General features: G+C 35.6%; 1 protein-coding gene across 1 annotated transcript in view; it reads left to right on the top strand.

The window, feature by feature from the left end:
• The window catches only part of rftn1a (raftlin, lipid raft linker 1a), a 29423-nt gene that overhangs the window by 561 nt on the left and 15272 nt on the right, over positions 1 to 13590 (top strand). Inside the window, exon 2 of the mRNA XM_067361641.1 lies at positions 13259 to 13442. Coding sequence (XP_067217742.1) covers positions 13259 to 13442 — 184 coding nt within the window. The remainder of the gene's footprint in view (positions 1 to 13258; positions 13443 to 13590) is intronic.

Here is a 13590-nt window from a genome sequence, read left to right as displayed (position 1 = left end):
TGTCACGGAAACTATATCTAAACCTTAATTAAACACATTAATAACCATTTAAAAAGGAATTTATACCTGCATGATATTATGTTGTACCCACATTGGACCAGCGGTTTGTAAAATGGATGATTCAGCTGCTTGTGGCATATTCTGGTCATTCAACATGTGACTCTAACGGTGCATTATGGGTTTTCTCCAGCCGTTGAGCATACATTGGTCATACACTCGTTATTGTGGTATTGAATGAGCACTCTCGATAATGTCCACTATGGTTTCGGACAACACTTCAGATGGCTGTTCCCTCAAATAGTGCCCTATTTAAAGGAGCACTCCACTTTTTTTGAAAATAGGCTCATTTTCCAACTCCCCTAGAGTTAAACAGTTGAGTTTCACCGTTTTCGAATCCATTCAGCCGATCTCCGGTTCTGGCGGTACCACTTTTAGCATAGCTTAGCATAGTTCATTGAATCTGATTAGACCGTTAGCATCGCGCTTAAAAATGACCAAAGAGTTTTGATATTTTTCCTATTTAAAACTTGACTCTTCTGTAGTTACATCGTGTACTAAGACCGACAGAAAATGAAAAGTTGTGATTTTCTAGGCTGATATGGCTAGGAACTACACTCTCATTCAGGCGTAATAATCAAGGAACTTTGCTGCCGTATCATGGCTGCACCAGGCGCAATGATATTACGCAGCGTCTCTCACATACGTCTCCATGGTTGCAAGGCACGTTCCCTGTGCAAGCAGGGGCTCACGGGCGCTGCGTAATATCATTGCACTGCTGCAGCCATGGAACGGCAGCAAAGTTCCTTGATTATTACGCCTGAATGAGAGTATAGTTCCTAGCCATATCAGCCTAGAAAATCGCAACTTTTTATTTTCCGTCGGTCTTAGTACACGATTTAACTACAGAAGAGTCAAGTTTTAAATAGGAAAAATATCAAAACTCTTTGGTCATTTTTAAGCACGATGCTAACGGTCTAATCAGATTCAATGAACTATGCTAAGCTATGCTAAAAGTGGTACCGCCAGAACCGGAGATTGGCTGAATGGATTCGAAAACGGTAAAACTCAACTGTTTAACTCTAGGGGAGTTGGGAAATGAGCCTATTTTCAAAAAAGTGGAGTGTTCCTTTAAGGGTTATAGGGGATGATTTCGGACACAGCAAAGCGATGCTTATGCACGTGTAAGCTAACACGATCTTCAAACATTCAACAGCATATAAATCAAAACTGTCTAACGTTACCAATTAAAATGTCAAACACATAAAGAGGTATAGGACTGTGAAGCTTTGGGGGTGTTGATGGATTTTTCTGTTCTTTTCTTTTAAAGTATTGTATGTTCAGATATTCATAAAACAGAATATTCTTGGGGCCATGATATTGTCAGAATAGGGGGGCAGTTGTGGCCTAATGGTTAGAGAGTTGGACTTGTAACCCGAAGATCGCAAGTGTTGTTCGAAACCATCATACGTCATACTTGGCCACAGTAACTTGTTGCCCTTGTTTTGTTTTGAAGGACTCTTATGTTAAAATGTTTAGTTCCTGTGTTTTGTTTCCATTGCTGCCTTGTTTGCTGCCATAGTTACCCTTTTGTTGCCATAGTAATTCATTACCCTCACCTGTTCCTCATCAGCCCCTTGTTATCCTGTGTATATATAGCCCTGTGTTTCAGTAGTCTGTTGTCGATCATTGTCTTTGCTTGTTTGTGAGGCTGTTGCGTTCTCGTTCCCTGTCTAATTCTTGTTCCTGTTCCTTGTTTGGATTTTGTTCCTGCTCCCTGTTTGGATTATTTTTGGGGGGTTTTGAATAAGTTTATGCTGCACTTGGGTCCTCCCTCTTCCCTACCACTTTGTAACACATATCTTTAATAGGTCCTCTTTAAAGCAACAGATGACATGACTGCAGGGCACACTCATAATAAACAGAATGATATGGTGTGAATTGGTGTGAATGGGCCTTTGTGATTGTGGTGATGCATTTCTGGAATATTTATTATTGACGATTGCAGTAGACTGATATGAAACACAAATTATAACATTTTGGGGTAAAAAATATTAGGTACAGTGTTGTTATTGTTAAAACTAAAACTTGTTAACTGAAACAAAGGTGAGATCAAATTAGATGACAAACTTAAACTGAAAAAAGTTACATTTTTAAATACTAAAAGAAATGTTGCATTGGCAGCTAACTGAAATAAATAAGTTGAAATACAAAAATTATCAAAACTGAAATGAAAATAAATTAAAGGTAAACAGAAATGTTAAAAAAATATAAAATGAGAAAAGCACATAACAAAAAATAAAACTTACACTGAAATTAAAATGAAAAATAAAATCTAATTCAAAATATTAATACATAATATAATAGTATATAAATAATACTAAAATAAATATATTATATATACATGGCTAGTGGTTTTCCAAAGTTACAGCCACAATTTTGCTGTTGAGAAATTACATTTTATATGATTAAAGTTGACTTTGGCATGCTTAAATTATTTTATTTTGAATCATTTTACTTGATTTACAAGATTTAAAATCCTTTCAAACCTTTGAAATGCAGATTGAACACCAAAATCAAGACTACATTGTATGTCAGCTGGTATGTACAGGTGGGCAAGGGGTGGGCAATATAAGAATAATATGAGAAATTGTATAAGTTATTTTTGTTAGGAACAAAGAAGCTAATTACAAATACTAAATTTAAAAAATATATTTTTTCAGATACATAGTTTTATTTAGCAGTTTATTTAGCAATGTATACATTTATTAAACATCTTTTGTGGTTTGATTAACCTTAAAGGAACACTCCACTTTTTTTGAATATAGGCTCATTTTCCAACTCCCCTAGAGTTAAACAGTTGAGTTTTACCGTTTTCGAATCCATTCAGCCGATCTCCGGGTCTGGCGGTACCACTTTTAGCATAGCTTAGCATAGTTCATTGAATCTGATTAGACCGTTAGCATCATGCTTAAAAATGACCAAAGAGTTTTGATATTTTTCCTATTTAAAACTTGACTCTTCTGTAGTTAAATCGTGTACTAAGACCGACGGAAAATAAAAAGTTGTGATTTTCTAGGCTGATATGGCTAGGAACTATACTCTCATTCAGGCGTAATAATCAAGGAACTTTGCTGCCGTTCCATGGCTGCAGCAGTGCAACGATATTATGCAGCGCCTGTGAGCCTCTGCTTGCACAGGGAACGTGCCTTGCAACCATGGAGACGTATGTGAGAGACGCTGCGTAATATCATTGCACTGCTGCAGCCATGATACGGCAGCAAAGTTCCTTGATTATTACGCCTGAATGAGAGTATAGTTCCTAGCCATATCAGCCTAGAAAATCACAACTTTCATTTTCTGTCTGTCTTAGTACACGATTTAACTACAGAAGAGTCAAGTTTTAAATTGGAAAAATATCAAAACTCTTTGGTCATTTTTAAGCGCGATACTAACGTCCTAATCAGATTCAATGAACTATGCTAAGCTATGCTAAAAGTGGTACCGCCAGAACCGGAGATCGGCTGAATGGATTCGAAAACGGTAAAACTCAACTGTTTAACTCTAGGGGAGTTGGAAAATGAGCCTATTTTCAAAAAAAGTGGAGTGTTCCTTTAATGACAGACTGGTATTTAATTGGGCTGCTGAATACATGGACATAATATACTGACACATATCCAGTTTTTATCCAACTGTATTCACGCAAGATACTCCACATGATGAACATTTTCAACATATGTGTGTGCGTGTATTTGACTATTCAGGCACAGGGAGAACTGATCGCGTCCAAGAGAGAGAGGGCACGTGAGAGAGCACTTCTGTTGTGTCATTCAGCGCAAATCCGCCTATCCTGCCTTCATTAACAGCAAGTTAATCGATAAAGAATTGTGATTGAATTTGTGATACGACGAGCTTGGCTAGTGGAAGTGGCCGTCTTACCCGCCACAGCTGAAATCTACCCGCATTTGGTGGGTTTATGTCAAGGCCTGAATATATATAATACTTTTCTAAAGTTAAACAAGAGATTTCTTCTTCCTTTATGAGTTAATAATTCATGCATCAGATGATTAATATACAGAGTGACATGCAGCATAAAAATGATTGCTGTTTTTCAAAATTCAAAGCAACATCCATATTGATATGCATACACAAATGCACATAAACCACCTTCAGATAATAAAGTGTAAAGCTTCAAACTGGGAAGAAAAAAAAAGTGTGAGATCAGATGAGAGAGAGAGAGAGAGAGAGAGAGAGAGAGGGTAATAGAGCAAGAGAGCATCCAAACAGTGTATATTCTTTGAGGGCTTATGTTTCTAAATATACTAATGCTGCTTTTGTTAGTGTGCTTTGAGAGAAGCAATAATGGATCCCACTGAATTCAGAGAAAGAGGATATGAGACAGGATGAGAGAATATAAGACACAGATTGAAGCTGAAGAACAGACCAGCTCATTTTAATGACTTGAAAGCATAGGAGTATATGAGCCATTACCGAACATAATTACAAGGATATGACCGTAGTTATGTATATTTGTGTATGCATGGTGGTCAGGGACCCGTAACAATAGTAAAACCTGAATTTACCTAAATTGTGGGCACCAGCCAATGGTCCCCATGAAGAAAAAATGCTAATAAACAAACTAAGTAATGCATTAATGGAAAATACAAAATGTCCTATATGTGACTATTAGGGCATAGAAAATATCATGAGCTCAGTACAATAACAATAAAAGTCAAATCTTTTTTTTTTCTTTTTTTTTTTTATCAGTTCCACCATGGTAAGACTGTATTAGAATGTACTTTTATTGCATTGGGGTCATGAGCTAAAATTATTCTCCACATTTATCTCACTAAGCCTAATATCTATGAATGTTAATGCCTTTTTTTAGGATTTATTGCTTGTTACCGAATTCCTCATTTGTAAGCCTATTTAGAAATAAATGTCTGCTAAGCAAATACTTGTTCAGTGCAAACTTTTTTTTTTTTTTTTTAATTTTAAAATGTGTAAATAGAAATTAAAACTGGCATTTTGCAGCTTTTTTGTTCAAAATTAACAAAATTTGAATAATGTGTAAAAACATCATCAGTTCTTCTTCCAAAGAATTTTTTTTTGTCTTACCCTGAGTACCCTATTATAAGTCTATTTATTTTAGACCAAACTGGATGGATTTCGATGGAAATTGTGTATATGCGTCATTCGCCTGTGCGTGTCTCATCATATCCGTAAATAGAGAAAATTTGCTCTAGCTACTTTGACATGTGTGGGAGTGGCATAGATTAAAGTGATAGTTCACCCAAAATATTATAATTCTGTCATAATTTACTTACCCTTATGTTGTTCTAAACCTACACAGCAAAATCCCCAGAGTTAAATCAACTCTGCTCAGAGTACATATGGTCTCTCTCTAAATAGTGTTAAAGTAACACTGAAACAGAGTTAAAGTTAAGGAGATAATTAAGAAATGAATAAGGCTGTGACTTAAGTCACTTGTAATTCTTGTGTTTTTTATTTCTTCAGTGATTCTGCTTGTTAACAGCAGGTGTTCATCATTACTGCGCAATCATTACTTAATTAATTGCTTAATTATCTAACTAAATTTAACTCTGCTTGAGTGTTATTTTAACACTATTTAGAGAGGGACCATATGTACTCTGAGCAGAGTTGATTTAACACTGGGGATTTTGCTGTGTCTATGAGGGTTTTTTTTCTGTTGAACACAAAAGAAGATATTTTGGTCACACTTTAGATTAGGGTCTAATTCTCACTATTAACTAACTATTAACTATGACTTTTACCTCAAAAAACTCCTCAAAAAATTATTAATAGTTAGTAAGGTAGTTGTTGAGTTTAGGTATTAGGTAGGATTTAGGGGTGTAGAATATGGTCATGCAGAAAATATGTGCTTTATAAGTACTAATAAACAGCCAATATCCTAGTAATATGAATACTAATAGAATTGGACCCTAAACTAAAGTGTTACTGATATTTTGAAGAATGCTGGTAACCAGACAGTAGTCTTTGACTTCCATAGAAGGAAAAAAAAATGCTATGGAAGTCAATGGCTACCGTCTGGTTACCAACATTTTTTAGGGTCCAATTCTCACTAGTTCTAGTTTCTAGTTCAACAGAATAAAGAAACTTATACAGGGTTGGAACACCATAAGATTGAGTAAATGATGACAGAATTTTTATTTTTGGGTGAACTATTCCTTTAGAGCGAGAAAGGTTGACATGGAGCACAACTAAACCTCAAACCTCCAGGGAATCACCCATTTAAAAAAAAAAAAAAAAACGCTGAACAGAGGAGAGTCTGCTGGCAAAAAGAGAACGTGACAGAGCTTGTAATAAAATGAGAATCAACATTGGCTTGGCTTTTTGGAGATAGGAGAACTGAGGGATTTGAAATGTAAAAGCAATATGGAGATGGGTTCTTATTACTCAACTTTAACAATATAATGTGTTTGACTTGTTTCTAATACAATTGTTTTGTACATTGTAAAAGACTATTTTCTATTACTGAAAATGTTATATGAGATTATATAAGTATTTCCTTTTTTGATCTTTTAATAAGTGTTGGACCTAACCACTTTTTCAATTTAGCAATAATTGAAGTACTGTTAGTTTATCTTATCTAGCACATTAAAGTTACAGCATAAAACATTACCCAAACACAAATGTGTGTGTGTGCAGATTTGTGTCTGAGAGTGTGACCTGGATCAAATATTTATTTTTAAAAAATTGGAATATGTGAGAACTGGGACAATCGTTCAGGTTCTGGACACACACACAAACAGACACACACACACACACACACACTCCAGGCTTTCTGTTTTAGCTGCTTATCGGTAGACAGACAGGCAGGTCATTTATATGTAAAATTCACTGATGCCTACAGAGACACCGAGACAAAAAAAAAGAGAGTTTCACTGCAAACTGCTGTGACAGCATGAGTATGAGGCAGAGATGTTAGAATATGTTTCTGTGTTTGTTTGTTTGGGGCATCAATATTGAAAGCAGCGATAAGTGACTTAATGAATGCGAATGATTGACAGGGACAAAATAACAGAGAGGGAAAAAAGCAGAGGGAGAAAGAGAGAAAATGCTAGGCATCGTTTTAAGGATTATTTGATCTTGAGATGTGAGGGGTCAGTACTAAAATCCAGGATTTATCTGTGTGTGTGTGTGTGTGTGTGTGTGTGTGTGTGTGTGTGTGTGTGTGTGTGTGTGTGTGGGTAAGAGAGAAAATCAGTTGTCTTAGTGACACTGAACTGTATTTATAGCCAAAATCTGGTTTTAATTGAAATTGGTTTCTATAAATAATGCAATTCCGCTCCCTGCCGGGTTATTATAAAATAAAATAAGACCCCTCAGGACCCGACATCACAGTCATAAGCAGCAAGAATCCCTCATACTTATGAATCATATAAACACTTACTTTAATATTTATGTCATATCAATATTTAGAGAGCAGTTCTGATAGGTCAGCACAGCAGGAGAAGGGACGACTATCTAATAGATTTGCTACTAACACGTTTAGTTCAAAGAATCATTTAGAGGATTGGTTCAATGAAATCAAATTACTTCAATTTACAATACAATGAACAACTTTGTTTAAATAATAAATGAAAAACAAAATTGATAGTTCTAGCCCTGGATGCTCATTGGTCAATACCAGGGATGCACAGATATTAATTCTGGCCAATAAGCTGATAATTATATTCCTGTTGTTTTCAATATAACAGCTATGATTCGAAACACCTGCTTGCTTGTGTCCTGTTAGTTTGAGCCGTAAAAGAGTGCGTTTGGATATTAGTGCTAATCACACTTGGAAAATCCAACAACGTGCTTACAAACCCACATAGTATGTTCAAATCAGTGATTGTCTAGGTGTTTAAGACACAGCTAGAAGGATTTAGACAAGTGTAAATAATTTTAGCACAAAAACATATTTTTCTGCGGGTGGGGTTTAACTGATTTAGAGAGTCTCTGCTTCTCATTTTAAGACCTGGTACACTGATTCAGACTGAGGGATATTAGTTTAGAGGGCTGCATTCTTGAGGTGGAATATGGTGCTGAGAAGGACTGTTTACTAGAGTGTTTAACCCCCGACTGGGTAAATTCTGTCTTATGAAGGTGGAATTTCCCCATAGTAAATATAGTGACAGATTATCATATATTTGGCCTTTCAGGAGAAGAGAAATCTTCTGTGTCTGTGTCTGTGTGTGTGTGTGTGTGTGTGTAGGTCATACACAAACAAACACATTTTCTCATTCTCTCACGCATAGCTACAGCACAGAGTTCCTTTGCCGCAGGCCTTTCGCGTGATGTGCTGGTTAATATAGTTCATGCTCTGGACTGGAGTGGAGTTAATGGACGTCATAAAGTCTAAGACACTTCCGCTCTTTCAGCACTACCTGATGATTGCAAACAGATTTTGTTATTTGGTGAAGTTTTATGAGTGTGTGTCATGAGAGATACAAGGGTCAGTCTCAGGAATGATCTTTCCCATGATTTTTTACTGATATTTTGAACAGGATACTAAACATGTTATGTTTGGTGTTAAAGGGTTAGTTGACCCAAAATTAAAATCCTGTTATTAATTACTCACCCTTATGTCGTTCCACACCCGTAAGACCTTCGTTCATCTTCGAAACACAAATTAAGATATTTTTGATGAAATCCAAGATGTCTCTGACTCCTCAATAGACAGCAATTTAACCACCACTTTCAAGGTTCAGAAAGATACTGAAGACATCGTTAAAATAGTCAGTGCTGTTTACATCCAGTGCTTCCAGGTTCTATGTCGGAACGCAGATTACTCATTATTGCTGCTCACGTGAACAGTGTCAGCCAATACTGAGCCGGCGTTTTGACGTAGAACCTGGAAGCGCTGAACATAAACAGCATAGGAGAATGACACAGAAGAGAAGATATTGTTAAATAAAGTCGTTATTTTTGTTTAGTTTTTTGTGCACAAAAAGTTTGTTGCTTCATAAAATTTAGATCATGTCAACTGTTTTAATGATGTCTTTATTACTTTTCTGGACCTTGAAAATGGTGGTTAAATTGCTGTCTATGGATGATTTCTTCAAAAAAATATATTAATTTGTGTCTTAGGCCGGGTTCACACCGCAAGCGGCAGCAGAGCAGAAGCAGCGCATATTTTTTCAGCGTCCATGTTAAGAGATGAGAGCATTCACACCGCACGCAGAGGCTGCGCGGCAGCGCGGAGCAGGAGCAGAGCAGAAGCAGCAGTGCCGCGATCGTTTCGGCGCTGGGTCTATTTTTGCTGCGCTGCTAACGCTCAATTAAAGTGAAAGTACACCTTTGATGGACAAAATAAATATGATTTCACACAAAAAGTGCTCGAAATGCACAGAATAAGCATATCTAGTGTGTTTTAACAAGAACTGAAGTATGTCAGGAGAGAAAATTAATATTAAAAAATAATTATTGAAGACTTACTCATTTAAACTTGTTTTTAATTATTCAGTTTGGGTTAAAGTATGGTATAAAAACTAAACTAAACTAGCCAGAAAATATGATATAGAAACATTATTTTAGTTATTACACAGACAGCAATTTAGGCTCTTGCATACCCAAATCAAACCCGAGTTTGCTGTCTTTTTTCGCCGAGTTTGCTGTCTTGTAAACATGTTCATGCGTCTGATGATGTAAAACACAAAGCTTACCTCATTCGTGTGCAGCAATGGATGACACGAGGCTTTTATTTATTTATTTTTATTTATTTTACGTTTATATGTGATCACACCTTGCATGTTAACAGACTATCAAGTTTAACAATGACCAATTATAAAAACAAATTTATAGCTGTCTTTGTAAAGAAATGCTCACTTTATATGCAGCTTCGAGCCGCTGCTGTGACGCTGTACAAATGCTTCCAGTGTGAATACTCGCGCGTCTCTGCAGCTGCAGTTCACGCTCACTGCTCTGCTGCCGCTTGCGGTGTGAACCCGGCCTTACTGGTGTGGAGCGACGTGAAATCCTTCTCTCATCATATTTGAGAAAGTGAATATACTTTTTTCTTTCTTTTTTTTTTGGTTTGAGAAATGAATACTTTTATCTTTTATTTAGCAAGGGGGATGATGAAAATTGACAGAAAAATACATTTATAATGTTACAGAAGATTTCTGTCTCAATCAAATGCTGTTCTTTTGAACTTTCTATTCATCAAAGAATCATGATAAGCAGCACAACTGTTTCCAAATAAATAATACATTTTCAAATAAATGAAGCCTTGGTGAGCATAAGAGCCTTATTTTGAAAAACATTTTTAAAAATCTTTAAATTATAAGCAATTCTATTACAAACCTCCCAGCTAACAAAAACATGTTCTAAGAACATTTTGCTAATGTTCCCATTAAGTTCTGAAAACATTATTTCTTAATGTTCCCTAAATGTTCAAAACAGCCAGTTTTTAAAAGTTTTAAAAATGTTTTTTTTTTTCTTCTTGGTTATAGGCGAACGTTAAAGGAACTTCCCATTTTATAATTTTGCAAACATTATGGGAATATTACTTTTGAATGTTCTCTGAATGTTTTAAATGTTCAGAGTAAGTAACATTTAAAGGATTAGTCCACTTTCAAATAAAATTTTCCTGATAATTTACTCACCCCTATGTCATCCAAGATGTTCATGTCTTGGATGAACTGAACACGGCGCCAGTTCAGTTTTTTCCTTAAGTAGAATAGGGAAGGCGTAGGAGATACAGCGTAACATTTTTGAAGAATACGAAAGTGTGGTTTTGGCAGAAGCACTTGGAAGGCGTTCATTTGTTTATATAAAGCATATACATTTACATTTTATTTTAGAAAATGACCAACCGTTTCGATAGATAAGACCCTTATTCCTTGTCTGGTATTGTTTAAAGCCCTTTGAAGCTGCACTGAAACTGTAATTTTGACCTTCAACTGTCTGGAGGTCACTATAAGGATGTTTTCATCAAAAACCTTAATTTCTTTTCGACTGAAGAAAGAAACATGAACATCTTGGATGACAGGGGGTGAGTAAATTATCAGGAAAATTTTATTTGAAAGTGAACTAATCCTTTAAATGTTACTTATTCTGAACATTTAAAACATTCAGAGAACATTCAAAAGTAATATTCCCATAATGTTTGCAAAATTATAAAATGCAAAGTTCCTTTAATGTTCGCCTATAACCAAGAAAGTTTATTTGAAAGGGAACTAATCCTTTAAGTAACATTCAAACAATGTTAGATGAACGTTCACTAAACTTTTGGGCAAAAAAAAATTGTTCAGCTCCATGAACAATGTACAAATAATGTACACAAATACAAATAATACAAATAATCAGACACAAATAACATAATTTCCTTAGAATTACCTGCATCCAAACAGTCACGGCATCTCAGAATTCACACATATGCACTCATTTCACCCATAAGTTCATCTTGCTATGAACTGTGCAGTTATTTATTCTGTGGAAACACTAATAAACCCCCCTCAGAGTCAAAACGTGTTCAGACCATCACAGTTTTGTTTAAACAAGCTTGTCACACCTCTGAAAGATGATTGCAGTCAAGCAGTGCTCAGATTACAGCTCACTGCGGCCCTTAATAGTGCTCTGAATAATGAGTGCTGGAAATTAACTTTAATTACTGATTCCAGAAACAATTTGCTTGTAAAACCATTTCACCAGAATACTTTCAAACAATTTCCACAGCATTTCAGTTTGTGTGTCAATGACCATCTCAGAAAATTAGCTTCTTAACATATTTTTTGGCAGAGATGACCGTGAATGAAATGGTTTGCACCTATCTTCACATTTTTGTCTTCTGTCATTATGTTGTTGAGTATGTGGTGGGGGTGAATATATTAATTCATGCAGATATAGTGTTATGAAATGCATACATACATTAGTCACCATGGTTCAGTCATCAGTTTGGGGTTAGTAAGATTTTTTTTAAATGTTTTTGAAAGAAGTCTCTTATGCTTACCAAGGCTGCATTTGTTTGATCAAAAAAAAAAAAAAAAAAAGTTGAAGTAAAGTACAAACAGTGATACTGTGAAATATTATTAGAATTTAAAATAACTGTTTTCAGTTTTTATATATATTTAAAATGTATTTTATTCCTGAATTTTCAGCAATCATTACTTTAGTCTTCAGTGTCACATGATCCTTCAGAAATCATTCTTATATACTGATTTGGTGCTTAAGAAACATTTCTCATTATTATCAAAACAGATGCGCTGCTTATTATTATTAAAGGGTTAGTTCACCCAAAAATGAAAATTCTGTCATTTATTACTCACCCTCATGCTGTTCTACACCCTTAAGATCTTTGTTAATCTTCGGAACACAAATTAAGATATTTTTGTTGAAATCCGATGGCTCAGTGAGGCCTGTATAGGGAGCAATGACATAATTTAAATCAGTTCATGTGAGTTCAGTGGATTAATATTAATATTAGAAAGCAACGAGAATATTTTTGCTGCACAAAATACGACTTATATAGTGATGGCCGATTTCAAAACACTGCTTCAGGAAGCTTCAGAGCGTTATGAATCAGCGTATCGAATCAGCTGTTTGGAGCGCCAGAGTCACATGATTTCAGCAGTTTGGCGGTTTAACACGTGATCCGAATCAGGATTCGATACGCTGACTCATTATGCTCTGAAGCTTCCTGAAGCAGTGTTTTGAAATCGGCCATCACTATATAAGTCGTTATTTTGTTTTTTTGCACACCAAAAAATTTCTCGTCACTTTATAATATTAATATTGAACCACTGTACTCACATGAACTGATTTAAATATGGTTTTAGTACATTAATGGATCTTGAGAGAGGAAATGTCATTGCTCCCTATGCAGGCCTCACTGAGCCATCGGATTTCAACAAAAATATCTTAATTTGTGTTCTGAAGATTAACGAAGGTCTTACAGGTGTGGAACGGCATGAGGGTGAGTAATAAATGACAGAATTTTCATTTTTGGGTGAACTAACCCTTTAATAATAGTGTGCGTGTGTGTGTGTGCGCGCATCAGTAAGATTTTTTTTAAACAATATATTTTATGGGTAAATTCTTTTTTATTTGTTTAATTATGGCTATTATTATTCTTTTTATTTTAACAATATAATAAGTAAGTTGTCATGATGGTAAAGTTAGCGGTAGTAGCTGTGTCAGGCCAAATGATGTTAGTTGAAAGATAGATGGCATGTTTATTTTTTTCATTTCTCTCTTTCTGTGCCTGTCTGACTCTCTCTCTCTGTCTCTTCAGAGGTGACAGTGTCCTCATTGCTGTGTCTGTCGTCAGTCAGAGAGCTTCCAGTGCAGGTGTGTGAGTTGTATCAGAAGGGATTCGTACTGGCTGCTGTCCATCCCTTTGTTCACTCCTGCGGCCCTGCTAGTGCTAACCTACAGAAGCAGTTACACCGAGCCGTGCTCATCAGACAAACGCACAGGTATGCACACAAACCTTCAGCATGCTTACTGCACACAAACAATGTTTGGTACACATCATTTAATATTTTCAACAGTAATACATTTGCATTATATACTACTATGTTGCATTCTTAAATCAAATAAAATGGCGTTGTGATTTACATTTAC

The sequence above is a fragment of the Chanodichthys erythropterus genome, chromosome 15 (assembly GCF_024489055.1).
Source record: "Chanodichthys erythropterus isolate Z2021 chromosome 15, ASM2448905v1, whole genome shotgun sequence".
Taxonomy (NCBI): domain Eukaryota; kingdom Metazoa; phylum Chordata; class Actinopteri; order Cypriniformes; family Xenocyprididae; genus Chanodichthys; species Chanodichthys erythropterus.
Note: the sequence above shows the minus strand (reverse complement) of the source record. Positions and strands in the feature narration are given on the sequence as shown.